At 42.6% G+C, this 19,623-nt stretch overlaps 1 protein-coding gene across 6 annotated transcripts in view; it reads left to right on the top strand.

Moving 5' to 3' along the window:
* Nucleotides 1–19,623, top strand: part of LOC147683518 (alpha-1,4-N-acetylglucosaminyltransferase-like) — a 717,934-nt gene that overhangs the window by 478,085 nt on the left and 220,226 nt on the right. For 4 of the 6 annotated variants that reach the window (XM_086943927.1, XM_086943924.1, XM_086943928.1 and 1 more), the window contains one exon: nt 16,163–16,636. In XM_086943927.1, coding sequence (XP_086800053.1) covers nt 16,187–16,636 — 450 coding nt within the window. In that variant the 5' untranslated portion in view covers nt 16,163–16,186. Of the gene's footprint in view, nt 1–4,540; nt 4,821–16,162; nt 16,637–19,623 lie in introns of those variants that run through there. The other 2 variants (XM_086943926.1, XM_086943929.1) reach the window with 2 other exon arrangements.

The raw sequence follows: 19,623 nt of genomic DNA, 5'->3' as shown, positions 1-19,623 counted from the left end.
TTTTGGTATAAAAAGGGATACCCAGACCTCAGAAAATTACATCATCCTGGAACCAAGTAGGAACCTCTGCCAAGGAGAAAGCTGGAAGACTGAACAGGAAGGACTGTCCAGCTGTGCGTTTGTGAGCTGACCTCCCGTTGCTTTTCTGCCAAGATAAGGGGAAGGACTTTGCTGTGGCTGTGTACCCTTGCTTGAAGAGATCTCCAAGGGCCTGAGAAGAGCTGACCTCCTGTTAAGAAGTCCCAGGAACAAAAGGACTTCACCCCCAGCTTCCCCCTGAACTCTACTGTGTGAGTTCTGACCTGCCTAGAGTGCTTGATCCATTTGTGGGGGCTCTGGTCTTGCCTGCTGTTTGGGGAGCTGGAAAAGGAGATGAAAAGAAGATCTACAATTTTGGACTCATCCCTCGCTTGCGGAGAGCATCGTCGACAGTGCGAGAAAATTCCAGTTGCCGCGAAGATCGCCGCAGCGCCTGTTGCCACTGCAAGAACCGACGCATCGTTCTCCTTGCAGAGTGCATTGCCACGGTGTGGGAAGATTCCTGTTGCTGTGAATATCGTCGCAGAGCCTGTGGTCGATGTGAAGAACCGTGGCACTGTTTGCTTGCGGACTGCATCACGTCACTGCAAACATTGTCGCAGAGTCCAGCGCCAACGCATCGAGGGGCCGCGGCAGAAGAGGATCACCGCCGTGCCCAAGATCTTCGCATCGTGCCTGTGCGAGACGCTTCAACCGGAGAACCTGCACCCCGCTCCCCATACAGATTGGATTACTCGCAACACGCCCGCTGCGTGCAGCGGGGTTGTCGCATCGCCTCCCCAGGGTCCCAGGAGTGACGCATCGCTTGTTTTTTGACGCTGCAGTTGCCGCTAGGAACTTTTGTCGCATCTACAGGTACTTTTGGACTAAAACTGACACAACTGTGGATTATTTTAACGCAAACCCTAGAATTCTTGTTGTTTTGGTCTCGTGTAGTTTAGATAAAGATACTTTAGTTTTCTAAACTGGAGTGGAGTCCATTTGTGGTGTTTGAAATGTGTTACAGTGAGTGTTAGTACTAATACTTTACACATTGCCTTTGATAAGCCTGTCTGCTCGTGCCAAGCTACCAAGGGGGTGAGCAGGGTTTATCCAAGGAGTGTATCCCCTTTACCCTGACTAGAAGCAAGGGTCCCTATTTGGAGATTGGTACCTACCTTTGCCAACTAGAGACCCCCAGATCTAATACACACAAACTGAAAATCATATTTGCAGACCAATAGAGAGACCTGAAGAGTGGTGGAGCAATGTTCATCCTCAATATCATTGCAAAGTATCATTGTGCATTAATCTCATTAAGAAAATATGATGACAAGAAATTCGTGGGACATAATATTTCAGGTAAGAATGTTGTTTTTTACTTTGTTAGAAAGTGTCTAAGGGCATGATTACAATCTTGGCGGGTGGGATACTCAGTCAATCAATCAATCAAAACAAGCTTTATTTGATTTTTGTGATAAAATCACAAAAGCGTACATTTAAAAATGTGACGGATAGCCCGTCCGACATATTACAAGTTCCATAGGATATAATGCAACTTCTGATATCTGTCACATTTGGGATGGAGTATTCCATCCATCAAGATCGTAATAGCCCCAAAGTATTTAATAATGTGTTATTTGGCATAGTTTGTGTAATATCTATTTCTGTTTTTTTATTGTTTTTAGTTTTAGAGTTGTGATTATTTTTTACTGTTAATTATTAGTTATGTTTGTAATCCAAATGTTTTTTTATTTTTATAGATATATTTAAAGATTTGGATGATTTCTGTCGGCTTCAATTATATTTTTTCATTATATACATATACTAGCAGCCCGTCCCGACGTTCTCCGGGAGCAATTAGGCTTCAGGGCCCCTGCCCGCCCCGACGTTGTCTGTGGGTCCCCCGGAGCCTTCCTCCATATATTGCAGTATTATACCTCTATGTTTACTTTGTACGCTTTTGTAACCTGCACACTTAACTTTTTCCTCCCGTAATGCACCGTTTGGCTCGCTTTTTTAATGCTCCATTTGCTTCCTCTTGCTACCTGCACACGTCACTTTTTCCTCCTATACCTCTATATTTACTTTCTATGCTTTTTTAACCTGCACACGTAACTTTTTCCTCCTATAATGCACAGTTTGGCTCACTTTTTTCATGCTCCGTTTGCTTCCTCTTGCTACCTGCACACGTCACTTTTTCCTCCTATACCTCTATGTTTACTTTCTACGCTTTTGTAACCTGCACACGTAACTTTTTAATGCACCGTTTGCTTCCTCTTGCTCATGATGTACGCTTTTGTAACCTGCACACGTAACTTTTTCCTCCTGTAATGCACCGTGTGGCTCACTTTTGTAATGCTCCGTTTGCTTCCTCTTGCTCACGATTTTCATTTTTGCTTCATGTTTCCGCCGTTCAACGCTCCTAAATAAATAAATAAATAAATAACCCACCTCATCCGCCGCTCACCACTCCTCCCCGCCTGTCTGCCGCTCCTCACCGCCTGTCCGCCGCTCCTCACCGCCTGTCCGCCGCTCCTCCCCGCGCCATGTCCGCCGGTCCTCCTTGCGCTCCTGGACGCCGCTCCTCCCCGCGCTCCTCACGTCGGGCACGCACCTCGCGGCCGGCGCTTCTTCCAAGGGACTACTTTTTTTCTTTGGTGAATTTTTTAAATAACGTATATTTATTACGTTTATATAGCCTATGTCCATCTGCACACCCTGACGATTACAACGATGTATCGGGTATGTGGATTGGCGCTGTGGTTCCCGAGTTTACCCGCCTCAAAGGTTCAAAGTTCTTCCTTTATAATAGTAGTATAGATTTAACGATTTTTATGACTTCTGTCTTCTTTCAATATATTATTTTGATACACTAGCAATCTATGTCAAGAACAGCTCGAAAGTTAGTGCTGAAAAAGGGAGTCAAAACCATAAACCTGACTAGGGACTTTGAGGCATCATCTAGACACATGCATACCGGGCACTGTAAAAAAAACCTTTTCTTGTTTTAAGCAATCTTATCTCGATTTTAATATTCAGCCCCAAGAAAAGATAGCTTTCATGCGGTTTAGGCTTTTTTATCTCCCTTTTAAGGATATCGATGTGTTTGGAATTGAAAGGGTCACATTGGCAGCTTGTACAGAATGTGTAACTCAGCCAAAGAGTCCATCAAGCACATAATGTACTTGTGTCTAGCCCTTCTAGACGCTCAGACCAAATAACTAAAGCCCATGTTTAAAGCAGAAGGCATAAGAGCAGTACCAGAGGCACTAATATGTTGCTTTAAGGTTGGTACTGTTAACGTTGTGGGCAACTCTATAACATTCTTAAGCAGGCCATCAAGCTCTGGGAGGAGAATGGTAAGCCCAATTGAATGGTACTGGTCTGATTCATCAGGATTAATGCCACGTTATTTTAACGTGTTGCATTCATATTTAATTATTTTAACGCCTTTTTAACCATTAATCTGTTATGTGTGTATTTATGTAAATTAACATTGTATATAGGTGTATGTAAATTTAAACAATAAAATTACTACTAAATAGCAAACTAAAAGTGCACAGACTTATTATTTACATTTAAGTATTCATCTTTTTTTTTTAATCCATTTTGCGTTGACAAACCCAGGAGTTATAATCAAACATATCACCAAGGTTGGTCAGGGACAGAAAATAGGCCTGTGCACCAAAATAAAAGTGGTCCCATCTTTAAATTAGATATCCAAAAAAGCGCCTCATGTTTTGAAATGTATGCAGTTTTGAACGTCTAAAGACATGCTGTGATGATTTGCGAGGCAATAATTTCAGCTTACTACAGGCAATGTTTATCTTAACATCAGGGAAATCCTAATTAAAATCTGGCACACAGCACACAAAAAAGGCCTACAAACGGACAAAAACCTTCCAGAGATGTATTAAGGAATGGCCAAAGTGGGCACTGACCCAGTGCATCAGCCTTTCAGGGGTCTCTAGATGCCATCTCCGTTCTGCTGAGAGATATGCCCTGATGATCTCTACTAATGATTCAACAAATTGTTTTAAATACCATTTTACCTTTAATTTATTTTCACTTTGGGTGATGTGGAGGAGTCCTGCAGACATTTTGTAAAGAAATGTTATGTTTATATTTCATGCAACATCTATAAAAAAGTTTTTTTGAACCAAACAGGACAGTACATAGGAGAAATGGGAGGGGTCACAGAGATAATTTGCAATATCATTAGTGAGCTGCTGCTTTGTTACAATATTGAACACACAGTCACTTTCCCTGAATATTAGATGTGCGCCTGTATACTGTCAGTGACCTGGCCAAAGAGCCCTGAAAGAGCTGAAATTGGATCATAAATTCAAAGCTGTTCCAAAAAGGGCCCCCAAAATCTTTAAGATGTCTCTGAAACCACCCACGGACCATCCTGTTAGATCAGCCCTAAGGCACTGCCTGCTTGCCCTATAGGCCAGTTCGAGCCTGGACGTCACAATGAATTAGTGAAAAGTGTTTTGCTCGACTGCAATTTTAACTGTTTCAAACAAGGGAATACGTGGGCCGCGGTATCAGACGTAAACCATTTGTAAAAGTTATCTTGCTGTAAATGCAGCTTCCTGCTTCCTGTGAGATTGTTGCAATCCACCATTTCCTTCCTCTCGGGCTCTGATGAAATTACCAAAGACTTCTTCATTCGTGAGCTCGGAGCAGATGGCTGCCGAATGAACTGACGCATTTGGATGCGGCGCAGATAAATGTTCCTTTCCATCGGTACAGGGATTGTTTAGAGGTGTCTTGTCTTCTCGCATCCGTTTGGGGTAAGAAGTTACCATGTTTCATCGATTACAGCGAGGGAGGACTTCAGACTATCTACGAATGTGCGCGTATTTCTAACTGTGAATAGTAGACTTGGTGCTCGTCTGCTTCCTTTTTGAGGGGATTGCTTTCTGTTTCTTGCTTGGGGCCTGTTGTACAGAGGCTCTTGAAGGAAAGAGTAAGAATACATATATGGAGTATATATATATATATATATATATATGAGGGTTCTGTGTGTATGGCAAAGGTCTTACCATTTCTGGGCATTTGTTTTGCTAGCGAACGCTCTGTGAAAGTGAAACCACTGTCCACAGTATTATGTCTTGTTCTCGGTCATACGAGGCGAAGGGGATATACATACGTCTGAGTCTGTTACTTATCGCAAAGTTTTCTTTGCAATAGATTGAACGCATAAAAACTACCGAGGCGCATATTGCGCACCCACTTATGACTGATTCTAGCAGAGTGATTATAACTGGACTGCAGTTCCATTTTGGGTGCAAACCTCTGTTTGCTTGTGAAAAAGGACTACATTTCGAGTATAACGTGTGAAGGTCACATCTGCGAGTTGCAGCAAACAAAAACCTCCTGCAAATTATTCCAGGTTCAATTTGCTCAAAATATAATTTGTCACGTCCGGGATTGGGACTAATCATGAATAAATTGTGTATAATTTATCGAACTGGGGAACGCAAACTCCAATCAGATGCAAACGGCGCAACCACTAATGTATGCAGCCATCACTGGCACACGTGGGTTGCTTCTCTGTGCAAATAGCACCAGGTTCGAAGTTGTAGACATTGGAATGGAGCCAACGTAAAAGCTGAGCGTGTCATTCTGAGGTCCACCAATAGACATCTTGTGCAATTTGCCCTCTTCTTGATAATTGACAGACTTTACCTGGTGAAAATCGAGAGTGCAAACAATTATTGGAGGCGCAATTTACACATTACTTTTTTAAATCGTGTTTTTCTTAATAAAAGGGGGTGTGGGTTCCTTAGGGGCACATGGGCCCCGAGAGTATATGTCGCACTGCTCAGGTGTGCGCCTACAACGTGTTACTGTTGTGATATTCCGTGCTTATCTTTCATGAATCAGTGCCTTTGAGGTTTATGTGAAAAATTGTTTGGTAGGAGGGTTTGTGTTAGGAAAGGCAGTTTCAGTGCCTCTCACCAGAGGAAAATACCTTTGCCCGGTTCTACATGCAACTGACCCACATCAACAATGTGTGTATGGCATTGTCTGGGTGGTATTGCACAGTGGAACCGGTTTAAAGCGTGGATAAAGTAAGCCAATACAGTAGGTGGTTTGCATTCAATGCCCGTTGCAAATAATGGAAAGTCCTTGCCACTTTGCATTTCAATATTGAAGTTTGCTTATTTTTGCTTACTAAATGTGAGAAGGCTCCAAGTAGGCATATGTTGTTCTTCCACGGCTGGAAAGGTACATAATGTGCAGTGGGGTGTAGCAAAGTTGCCATGGGCCCTAATGCAAGCATGGAAGATGGCACCCCTTACTCATTGTATTACAGTAAACATACTAAGGGGGGCAAGGGGTCCGTCACAGCACTGGGCCCTGGTGCCCCCGTGTCTTGTGTCTTCCGCACCCTTGATAGCTTCACCCCTAATTATTTGTCATAATAAATAATTAAAGTGAATTATGCTGTATAGTCTGTGGCATTGTTAGCTAGCAATTTGAATTTTTCTAACAAATTGCACTTGCTACAAAGAACATCCACGTACTGCTGAAAATATATATTCCTTATAAAATGAAACTGCACATATTATTATACAGATATTTAAAATGTTATGCACCAACAATGAATTAGTTTCATGTAGAAACATTGATGCCAGAATAGAAATGCAGACCTTTCAACCTCCACAACAGTTTGTGTAAAAAGCAGTACGCCTTTTGTGGAAAAAAGGCACTTTATACCCTCACTACACCAATGCCACTACAGCCATAAGCCGCTAGATCAAAGCCACCAAATCAAAACTGTAAGTTTACCTGTAAATCAATTCAGTTAGGTTAAAAAAAAATTAATTTCGAGTAACCAACTAGTAACACATGTGACTTTTTCTCAGAAATGTTGTAAATTGTGTGTAGTGCTGACAATCTACATTTATTTCTTGCATTATCAATTATTTTCTCAATTTTGAGAAATCCAATTCGACATTGAGCTGCTCTTAATTTTACTGGTTGTTCTTGTTTCTGGATATACTTAAAATAACTGTTATTTGGTCAAGACATAGAATGTGTGAGATGTGTTGTAATTTGAAAATGTCAACACATGATAACTATTTACAACTTTTCTTTTTTTCTGTCTCTGGCACTATCATTCTTTCTTTTATTGTTTTTATCAACCACCACAAATTTAAAACATCAGTGAGGTGGAGGTGCGTTCATAGGCAATGAAACATGTTGGCTATTTAAGTTAAAATGGTCTAAACATGCCCTTTCTTTTAACAGAGTGTGGACCCTCTTAAAATAATGTGTGGAATAGTTGTTCACAACTCATTTCTAACTAGGACATTTATTCACCTTTCTTCACATTACGGGACATAGACGGTTGATAGATGACACTATTATCTACACATTATCATTTTTTCACCACTTCATATGAGCCTGAGAGTTTGGCAACACTTTTTTTTCTTTCTGCCAAGAAAGTTGCCAGTGATTATAGACCGAGCAACTGGTGAGTACCAACTAGTAGCTCCATGGATGGTGCTTACGTGAGGCACTTTCTGACTGTTCTCAAATTTTTTCTTTGGTGGGTGTGAGATCAGTGGTGGATGGTTAATATATAATTTTTAATGAGATCACTTAGAGGTAGGCATGACTGGATCAGTTAGCATAGCCATACCTTGGAGTATACAATGCCCACTTAATATAAGTTACAAAGACCAAAAGTGTTCCTACTAACCAGGTTATTTTTGTATGGATATTCTTCAGGTGGAACAGCACTTTTTATGTAGCCTCGGTGCTATCTGTGTCTGACATGGCTGTTCCTCAGAGGCCTATTTATCAGATTCAAACATAAATAATCAGTGTTCAGCACAACTGACCCCAAAAAATCTTCATTGAAACATGAAGTAAGTGCAAAACAGTCACATGCTTGTTGGTTGCACCCTGCATGTAGCAGAGGTGCACCATTAGTCGCTCCATGGGCAGAAGCAAGCTGGAGGCGGCCGTGGGTAGTGCCTCTTGAGAGTTTGGAGTGATGTCATCGGAGTGAGGGCTTTTTTAAATGTCAGCCTATGAGGGATTGGCCTCTTGATCCCTCGTCCACGCACAGAGCAACTCCTCACAGATTGGTGAATGGGCGGCATGAGCGGCATCTTGTAGGGGAGATTGTAGGGGCAAGTACGCTGGTAACCTCATAACCCCGTGGCGGGTTTGTTAAGCAGAAGAGAACAGGAGCTACCCAAAAATTGGACTGGATTGCAGAATTTGTTCCCTTGTCAGGGTTTTTTGATCTTTTGGGGCAGGGGTCTGGCAGGAAGGGGGACTGACCTGCTGGTGGTCCAGGACCTTTCTGCCCTACCCTGAGTTGCCTGGATTTGATAATTGAAGGGGACTTCGCCTGGTGACAGGTGCCCCGGAAGGGACAGAGCATTATGGGGTACCCTGGTGTTGAAAACTGTGGATCAAACTTCATGTATTTCACATTCCTCTGTGAAACAGAGAGGAATCTTGCATTCAATGGATGTTTATGACATGTTTTCTCAGGTACCCTTGGGAGTCGGTGTATATTGTTGGTACCATTTGCTTGTCCCTGCATATTGTGAGCGCACTATTACCACGTGAAGAGTGAGAATGGAGGAATGAATGACAGTTGCGGCCCATGGAGGGAGTTCCGTGGGACGGCGGGGCGGGGGAGGGGCGGGGTGGGGGGTAGTAAACACCAGAGTATAGATGATTGGAGGTAAGTACACAATTAAATAAATAAAACGAATTTCGTTGTGCGCCCTGCATTGCAAAATGCGATTCAGCGCGTGCTACGAAATTTGTTTTATTTATTTAATTGTTTACTTACCTCCAATCATCCATATTCCGGTGTTTACTACCCCCCACCCTGCCCCCTCCCCCGCCTGCCTTTCCGCCCCACGGAACTTTCTCCACGGGCCGCAACTGATGAATGAGCCTCTGTATGCATATGTTCAATTAAATGGCTTTTTATATATTTATGTTACAAGAAGTGCAATTGAATATATGTCCAAATTGGTTTAAGCACTATTTTTATTTTGACAGATTGTTCTTAATGCTGATTGTTTTCTGTTTACAGCTGATGAAATTGTCTACCTCCTAAGGATGAGCAATCTCAGGCTCGAAATTTGCCGCCTATATAAAAGTTGGTCTTGCGTTTATAGTATAATCTGAAACAAAAACACTCAATAAAATCAAGAATATACATACATCAAAATAGATTAAAAAAATTAAGAGAATAATTGATGATGCAACAAATAAATAATATCAACACTGCATAAAATTTACAAAATTTCTGAAGCAAGTTAATTTATTATGGAGGGGTGACCCGCTAATTGGCTTTCATATACTGTGATATCACAGTGAGCAAAATCATCATAGTCTAATACTCAACAAATCTTTGTATGCATTTTGAGGTATGTTTTCATGTTACTTGGTGTTACTCCAATCTTGTAAATCCGTTTCTACAAATACATACTTATATACTAGTAACTTTTGTTGGATTTCTCTAGCACAATGAACATTAGGCCCTGGCCTGCTCAGTACCCCTGACCAATCTCTAGATATCACTTTAATTGATTCCCTCCCTATGTCACTCCATTTAATATTCCTAATCTAACTACATTTTTTCCATCATTAGTCACCAACTCAATAATAACCATTCCTTTGTGTTTATTCTTTGCCACTCCTAGCTAGTCTTGTGTGAGCTAGTTCCTTTCCTACGTGTTCCTCCTCTGCCACTCCTAGTAGGACCAATCAAAGCATATTCTATGTCTGGTAGTATAGTGCCGCTCTTTTCTAGGACCTCCAGATCCCTGACTTATCCTTTGTCTGCCAAAGTCTGTGGTGCATTTACCCCATTTTAGGTGTCAGTGATGCGCTGTTCCCCGAAAAGTTCAGTAGATCCCACAGCTCTTTATTTTTACTTTTTTATTTCTTCCAAGGGGGTAACCTTTTAGAGTCCCCTTACTTTAGCCAGGGGGTCAGAGAGGGCCAATCTTTCTCACTTTGCAACCAGCCTGAACACTGGAAGACAGTCGGGCCTAACCAACTGTGCCTGGTCAGGGCCTGGACAAAATCTGCTCACTGAATAAACAAAGTTAAAATAAAAGTATGGTTTGTTTTTACTGTAACACCTTAACATGAAACATTGTCATATATTAACTTTAATAAATAATTGAAGTACAATGTATGGCTAAAAATTCAAATAGATTACCCTACAAACCATAACTCACTGCACCCTAGCAAACCATACCACACACACCAAATGCAATGCTCATGACCTCACCCTGATGGAACAGATACAACTACACATTTCATAAATGAGCTTTCAGTTCAGATTTCGTGTAACATTACCAATATCACTATAAATGTGGCAACTGCAATTACAGTATTATTTATTGGGCTTAAAGATGTGCTAATATTTTAAGACATTGTGCTTTTAGGTGGTGTCACTTATTGCTAAAAAATATTGTGAGGTCATAAACATTAAATTTGGTGGGTGTTTTGGTTTGCATGGCTCTTGTGAGGATTGTGGGGAAGTGGCGCACTACATGGCAAAAGGTTCTGCATAGTGGGCAATGCAGCTGGGGGTTCAGTACATAGTGTATGCCCAAAAGTTCCATTCTTTGTTTAATGTGTACTCAGGGTTTGCCGACAGCACAATGAGCATGACCAAAGGCCAAACCTTGTGTTCAGTATGTGCTGAGGATAGCCAAGGAGCAGAAGCGCCTATTATTCAGTGCTGAGGTGGCCCAAAGTGTCATTGTGTGCTTTAAACATACACATGCTTTGTAATATGTTATTGTATGATCTCCAGGGTGCCACCAAAGTATTACCCTTTGTCCTTTGAGTACTTGATGCAAGCAAGGTATTGGGTACGAGATATCAACAATGGCCAAAACCTTTGACTACGGCTGTCTGCACATCTTCACAGGCGTGCCAAACCAATCTCTCTGGGGATTGGCTTTTGGCACTTGTCTGAGACAAATGGCGTGGCCTGTGCCCAGAGCCCATTGCACATGGTCATAAGTGGACTCTGGCAACAGACAGCTGGGTGCAGGTTTTCACCGAATCACTTATCCTGAGCTCGCAATCCACTGGCCTATGCAGTAGGGACACTGGAATCGGGATGTGACCAGATGCCACTCTTTGCACCCACATCCTTCTGCATGGGGCTGAGGTGTTGAATAAAGGTCAGACGTTGGGCTCGAAGTCTCTTGCTTTTAGTCGGAAGTAGAGGCTAGTGGCTTCTATGTGAAGGACTGTTTAGCACAAGCCTTTGCTTATGATTGCTGGGGAAGCCAACATTTGAACCAAGAAAAATCTTTTATTTTGAATCTCATAACCATATTGTTTGTTCAAATAAAACATTTTCCTCCTGATAAATATAAAATTCGCATGACTGAAGAATGGAGCTTGGAGAATTACTGTCATGCTTGAGTAGCTCCCAAGTGAACAAAAATTATAGCATTCAAACACTTCCCATTCTGAAATATAATATTGTTGTCTGACAAGTCAGTAGTCCTCTCTTCAATCAATCAATCAATCATGGGTTTATTGAGCACAGAAACTCACCCAAATGGGTCTCAAGGTGCTGGGGGGTGAGTGCAGGTCCAGGATATTCAGGGCAATCCGTTGAATATCCAGGTCTTGAGGTCCTTAATAAACTTGGAAAGTGTTAGCGTTTGTCTGAGGTGGTGCGGGCGGGTGTTCCATGCCTTGGCATTGAGGAAGGCAAAGGGCCATTTACCTGTTCTCATCTTCTTGATGCAAGGCACTGTGGCAAGGGAGAGCTGAGCTGAGCAGAAGGATCATTGGGGTGCGTATAATGTGAGGGGTAGTTCAAGTATGTGGGTCCGGTGTTGTGGTGGACTTTGTGGCTGTGGGGGAGAAGCTTGAAGGTGATTCTCTTCTCGATGGGGAGCCAATATAGTGTGCGCAGGTGTTGGTTGATGTGGCAGTGATACGATAGGTTGATGACTAATCTGGCAGAGGCGTTCTGCACATTCTGGAGTTTATGGGTGAGATTCTTATTGATTCCGACATAGAAAGCATTGTCGTAGCCGAGTCTGCTGCTGATGAGGGCATGGGTGATGGTCTTTCTCAGTTCGAGAGGGGTCAATTTAAAGGTCTTTCGTAGGAGTCTGAGGGTGTGGAAGCAGTAGGATGAGAGAGCATTATTTGGCGATCCATTTTGAGTTCGGAGTCCAGGATGATTCCGAGTTTGCGTGCGTAGTACGTGGGGTTGGGCGGGTTCCTGAGGGCAGAGGACCACCAGGTGTCGTCCAGGCATTGGGGTGTGGGCCCATGGTACTTCGGTTTTGTCCATGTTGAGATGTAGGCTGCTGCTCTTCATCCACCTGGTGACTGCTTCCATTCCTTCTTGAAAGTTATGTTTGGATATGATAGGTTAATTGGATGGGGAGAGGATAAGTTGAGCGTTGTTTGCGTAGGATACAATGTTGAGTTCATGGGATCTGACGATGGGGGAGAGTGATGCCATGTAGATGTTGAACAGGGTGGGGCTGATGGAGGATCCTTGGGGAACTTCGCAGGTGATTGGTGTGGGATCCAAGAGGAAGAGTGGGAGTCTGACTCCTTGCGTTCTGCCAGAGAGGAAGGAACGGATCCGGTCGAGGGCCTTTTTCCTAATCTATGAGTCGTGGAGTCCACTTGCTAGGGTGTGGTGGAAGACTGTGTTGTTGTTGGCTTTTTCAATGACTTTCGCCAGAAATGGCAGTAGAGACATAGGTCTGAAGTTTGTGAGGTCAGTGGGGTTTGGCGAGGGTTTTTCAGGAGAGGTTTGATCTTGGCATGTTTTGCGCCGTCGGTGATGGTAGCGGTCTTGAGAGAGCGGTTGATGGTTCAGTGAAGCTCAGAAGCAATGATGTCAGCGGTTCTGTGGTAGATGTGAGGGGTGGCAGGGGTCCATGGGGGCCCCACAGTGGACTGACTTTATTGTCTTCAGGGGGTCTTCAGTGTTGAAGGCGGTCCAGCTGTCAGCTGTTGGCTGCATGGTGTCAGTAGTGGGAAGTGTGGGTTATGCGTGTTAGTTTTCGTCGTCAAAATTTTCGTAGATGGTCTTGATTTTGTGGTGGAATTAGAAACTGAGTTTGTTGCAGAGATCCTGAGAGGTTAGTCTGCATTCCCGGAGTTCGGTGGAAACCCAACTAGCTCTCTTGCCATGTGTTTTGGTGGTTTTCTTGAGGGGGCAATGGTGTTGGCCCAGTCAGAGATCCATTTCTGCATGGTACGTACGGGCTGCGGTGTTTGGGTCGTCGTCTGTGGTAGTTGGAATGGAGCTGCTGAGGGAGGCGGTGAGCTGGTCTTTGGAGATCTTGTTCCAGTTTCTTCATGGTAGCTGGTCTCTTTTTTTGGCCTGATGTAATGCTTTCTCATATCATTCTGTCGTCCTTTACTAATTCCATTATGGGGCATTTACATTGCCACAGTGTTGATAGATGGCTTCTGAGAGTTCTCTTCCTGAGTAGAAGAGGGAGATTCACAGAGCAACCCCAGATGAAGTACGCCCATCCCCTGGGGCACCTCTATCTTCAGAATCCCTGAGGAGTATTTCGGAGTTTCAAACTCCGAACTCAACCAATTGTCGATTCCTCTTTCAGTGACCTAGTTTTGAATCAAACACCATGGTGCACATACTGTGTTTGCCCTGTTCATGTGATCAAACCTGCTTAAACACATCTCATTGTAACATTCTACCCTTGAGTCAAATGTATGGTATAGCATCCATGGATAAAGGGATTCTCTGACAGGATATGTTTATAAATGTGTCTTCACAGCATTAACATGCACACTCAGATAAAATGATGGGGTGCTATATGAACACAGCCCTGCAGGACCGTGGTGAACTGCTCGACTGCGCTTTCAATATCAAGGCGTCACTTCCTAGTTGCTCTGTACACTGCAGTGAGCGGGATGGAGAACAATCAGGCAAGCTCCTCATTAGTCTCTGTTTTCTGTTATTTAGCATCACCTCCATACACATACTACAGTCTCTCAGTAAGATTAAAATTATACCCTTCTACATCCTCCCTTGAAATTATTTCCTGCTGCAGACCTGGAATTGGGGGTTGGTGGTCACGTGGAGTGCTGTTTGCTTCCCTCCATGTCTGTTCACAAAGACAGCCACCATCTTGCACTCCCCTGACAGCCTAGACTCCTCTTCTCCTATGCAATGCTACACAACTGGAAGAGCAGTGTGACAGGGGCAGCAATGAGTTGTACTGCAGAACAGAGTGACCACTGCCTGGGGAGGTAAAGGACTCTGGGGTCATTTAGAGTTTGGTGGGTCAGGTTCATCTGCCAAAATTGGTTGGATGTCACATCCGCTTTATTTAAATTGTATGCTCATGTAAATAGGGCAGAGGGGACATATGTCAATTTTTTTACAGCCAAACTCTTAATTGGTCACTCTATGCCGGGCTCTCTCACACCACCACTCTCATTGACAATGTGTGCATTTGAAAGGACACAGCACATTTTGCTACCATCTCCCGTTTCATAACCTAAGTGGGTCTCGATGCGATAATTTATGACGCCTATTTCAGGGCTTGCCTACAAATGTTACTAGGTAGTAAAGAGAATGCTAAAGTGAGAACATGAATTGGCAAAGCCAATAGGTCTGTCTTCTGCATGGAAACAGCATTTGTGCATAACCATGTGCACTCATTAAAGAAACACTCAGTTCTCGACTACAATTTTATAAAGCTTCCAACACTGAAAATGCTAAATAAAGCATGTAAAGATACATGCATCAATGTTGGCTTTTTCCGATTTCTAAGTTGCGATTTTTAAGGAATCGCAATAGCCTATGCATGTAGAAATCGCTTAAAAAATAGCGATTTCTAAACATTCCTTTAATTGCGAGTCGCAATTAAGGAATACCTCCCCCTTCATTCCTATGGGCGTAGAGGCCCATAGGAATGAATGGGAAGACATTCTCAATTTGCGATTCTCAATTAGAGAATCCCAAACTGAGAATGCAATTTCAAGAGTGCCAGGGTGTCAAAAGGACCCCCTGTTGCATCCCTGAAATTGATCTGTGCACATATCACATATCAAACTTTGAAAAATGCACAGAAGTGCATTTTTCAAAGTTTTTGCAAATTACCATGAAGTTCAACTTCATGATAATTTGCACCCCATATTAGCGAAATCGCTGATTTTTTCACTTTAATGAATTGCATTTAGGGAATCTCAATTTGCGATTCCTTAAATGCAATCGCGTTTTAAGTAATCACAATTTAGAGATTACTTAAATTGCGATTTTTGCATTTGGGATGATGCATCCGAAATGCAAAAATACCAGTCGCAAAGGGGCAGATTCTGAGAATCTGCCCGTTTTCGACCGGTTTTTCTTTTGATGCATGTGGCTAAAAGATGTGGTGATTCGGTATACATTTTGGACATGAAATAGTCCTTGCTTTTCAGTGTAAGCACTCCATTAGAGGCCAGTGGGATCAGAGGCAAGAGAGTAATACGTATACAGGTGAATCCAAGCCCACCCTACGCATATTTTAACTAATTATCAATAAAAGGTGATAAGAGAACTGTGCTGTCAAACTAGACATAACATGAACGACACCTAACCGTCAGATGGAGACTAGAAGAAAATAGTACAGTAGAGTGTGGGCCAATAAAAAAAGCAGATGAAATAGTGGCAGGGCGTCAATCTCGTAAAAATAAACACATCCAGCCCAGAGGCGCTGTTACATTGCGAACTCAGAATGTAAATCGCAGTCTGCAAGTTTTACATATGCTCCACGACAGCAGCAGCAATTCTGTATTTCACCCTAGTAGATCCTAGTCTGTCTGTGCATGAAATGCAATATATACTTGGTTAACCTTTGCTTCACAAAAGTTATTATTGACTATCTGGATACCGCCACCCGTTCGTCTCATGAAGCTTTAGTTTGAGATATAGTGGCAGAATCAACAAATGGTGTTAAACGCCTGCTTATGTCTTTTTTTCGTTTGATTGTTTTGTTATGGTAAATCCTTCCAGATCGAAGCACTTCTGTATATATATATATATATATATATATATATATATATATATATATATATATATATTTATATATAGATATATTTTTTAATATGGATCTTTGTTTTTCAGGTTCCCAAGATAACCCTCAAAGACATGGTCATGAACATATGGACGAAAGCGCTTGTTCTGATGTTGATGACTCTAGTTTGTTCATTTGTTTACTGGAAAACGGTGGGAGAAAAAAAATACTCAATTGGCCTGATGACATACCTACAGGAAATTGCATCACCAACAGTGGGTAGCAGTACTGCTCCTCCTACCACACTGGAAACGCCCAAAGAACCCGGAATCTTCTTCATTGAGACAACAGATAGGATGTTTCCACCAGCCCTGGTGGTATGTTCAATTGAGTCAGCAGCCCGGACTTACCCGGACAGACCTGTGTATTTCCTCATGAAAGGGCTTACGAAAAATATACCAATCAACTTAAATTCGAACCACACAGAATTATTTCTTCTAGCCTCCCTGAAAAATGTTCACATCCTCCCTTTGAGTTTTGAAGATCTTTTCAAAGACACCCCACTGTACTCTTGGTACCATCAGGTAAGTGGTCTGTCCTATGCCTTACAATACGCATATATTACATTGAAATGGGTTCACAAGTTACCTGTTAACACTGTGAATCAATGGGATAAATGTGTCAAGATGTTTTGCCACAGCAAAGTCACACTTAGGGATGCAAAGTGATTTAAACTCTTGAAAGGTCATTTACTTTCCAGCACACAACTTTTCTGTGCTGGAAAAGTGTATTTTTTTCAGTGCAGATAGGGCTTTGCCCTCCTTTCCGCTACTTTGTTTGGGGAGGGCGTTATCTGGGTGGTTCTTGGGTATTCAAATACAAGCATTTATGTTTTTAATGCAAAGATCTATTTACTAAAATTGACAGACCAGGCTTTGCATAAGAAAATAATACTTCCTTGAGGCAGGCGCAGAGTTGGTGTATATCTGTTTCTCTAAACAGTTTGCACATTATATGTTGCTACTCTGAAAAGCACAAATCTATTGTGTGGGATGTTTTGAAAATTGTTTAGGCATAGGATTTTGTACTAGATGTGCTCACTTACAGTACAATATCTATGCAAGATATCATACATACAACTTTGCACCATTGTGCATGACATTAGACAGGGTTGTGCGCCAGCGTAAGGTAAGAGAGCCGCAGCAGGCCATATTTAGTAAATGTGGCTTTGCACTGGTCTCTTCCTCTTGCGTAATTCAGCATGGTGACTTTGATTACTGTGCCGAGTTGCGCTATATTTTTGCAAATCTGCCCCTATGTGTGAGATATTAGTGACTGCACCCGGCATATTCGATTTTGCCACTGAAAAAAATGTACACAGAATAAGTGTGGCATGTATTTCACTCGGTGCCATGTGCTTAATTTGAGCCGGTGGATGCCAGTGGGGGCCACTAGCACACTTTTTTGGGGACTATCACTTAGTTTTTTTCTCTTCAGACATTTCCCAAGAACAAGAGAGGGTACAACAAACAAAGGGTAATGAAGGAGGAAGAGAAAACCATCACAAAGAAAGAAAGGAGGAATGTACAAGAGTTAGATAAAGGGGCAGGGAGTGTCTGGCAGGGAATTGGAGAGGACTGAGGTGGACTCAAGTGCCTTCAGCATTGGTAGTAGGTTCTCTGACATTTAATAGCTATGGCCGTAGTCTACTGAGGAGAACTTTGGGCACCAGCACTCTTTCTTCTACAAACTAACCACTGCCACATAGGGTGTATCAATGCAAATACATCCCTTAATTAAGGCACTGACAACATGAGTTACAGACCTCTGGCTTTCCATCTGTAGGTAGAAGGGTACATTTAAATTCTACGACCAACATTTCATTCGTTTAAATATTGTGCAACTTGGTGAACAGACCAGACTTCATGAGAGCTGGGAATGTCTTGACGCACACACTTCCATCTTCAGTGGCAATTTTGAACTAAACATGCAAGCACAGGAATCCTAAGATTTCAACCCCTGCCACTAGGCATGGCATGGGCAGAGTATGTGGTCAAAGCTCAGATCACATCACAACAGTTATGTCAGAATATAGCACCCCTCAAATATACGTTAGTGAAAAGAAAAAAAATTGCTTGCTACTATATTATCTATGAGAAACAGTCTTTTAATCAAGCAGAATAATATTGGACTGGTCGTAGGTGGTATTGAGATAATAGCATTCAATTTAGAGGGAGCACTGGGTCCATTTTATCCCACTCACTGGATCTACCTCTGGTGCCAGACAATGAGGGGTTGATTGTATTTTTTAAAAACAGGATTTGGTACAGGTTTTTTTCCACATCAGTTTCTTGTTTTTCTTAACTCTTGACCACCTTCTTCAGGGTACAAACGAAAGTCTCCATCTCACTACTAAAATGCAACCATTAATGCATTATTCCTTGGTGTGTTATTTCCAGGGATTCTAGGGGCCTCATTTATGAGGTTTTGCCGACGTGAAGCGCAGCAGGCCTCCCTGGTGCGCTTCCCTACGGCAAAAGAAAAGGGCAGCGATGCGCCATATCTATAAGATACAGCGCATTTCTGTCCTTTTCCCCTGCGCATGCGCACAATGGGCTGCCGAGCGCCAACGCAGGCACCTTTGCACAATGGTGCAGGGTGCCTGCCTTGCGGGGATGATTATTTTTGTACAGGAAGGGAAATTTTTCTGTACAAAAATAATCACAAGAGGCTTTTCCTCTTTCTACGTGTGCTGCAGTATGCAGCACACATAGAAAAAGGAAAAATGAGGAGAAATAAAGATATTTCTCCCCGTTGCGCCTCCCTTATTTCTCCCCTGGGGAGGCGTAAGCTTTTGGCACTGCCTCAGATTTACGATTTCTCACAAATCAGGGGCAGTGTCAAAAGGCCATGGATGTTGCTGGGAACGCCCCCAGCAACACCCATTGCATGCCCCTTTAATGCAGAACACTGCGTTAAAGGGACTGATATTTATCAGGCAGCATTAAGCTAAAAAAGTGGCTTAGTGCTGCCTGATAAATACCATGCAGCCTTCTGCGCCACGGAACGTCACAAAAAGTGCCGTTCCAATGGCGCAAGGGGCCTCATAAATGAGGCCTTAGGCATTCCTGGAACTCAACCCTCACACCACTTCTTTAGAGACTTTTACCCATTTTCATCTCTTCGGAAGGACCGTGGCTTGTCTTTATCTCTTTCACCTTTAGAAAGATTGCCCCTACTGTAGTAGTGGCTAGCAGTTCTTGCATGTACTAGGCATGTTTCTTTTGACCATCATCAATATCTGCCACACATTGCGGGCACTTAAAAAAGTCTGTGCTCACGTTGTCTAAGGGGATATTTCTCAGATATTCAAACATAAGCATGGCATCTGTGCTTGGCTTGATACTTGGAAGAAGTGCGCCGTTAAGTTTTGGGAACCACACTATTTTTTTTAAAGTGGGGTCTTGCTCTTTGTGATGATCCGTGCCCAAAGTAAAGAATGTGAATGCACAAGAAACAACAGCTTTTGGCATTCTTATGCAAAACTATCTTAAGAACAGCTATTCCTAAA

The sequence above is a fragment of the Lissotriton vulgaris genome, chromosome 11 (assembly GCF_964263255.1).
Source record: "Lissotriton vulgaris chromosome 11, aLisVul1.2, whole genome shotgun sequence".
Classification (NCBI taxonomy): Eukaryota; Metazoa; Chordata; class Amphibia; order Caudata; family Salamandridae; genus Lissotriton; species Lissotriton vulgaris.
This window is presented reverse-complemented; position numbering and strand designations above follow the sequence as displayed.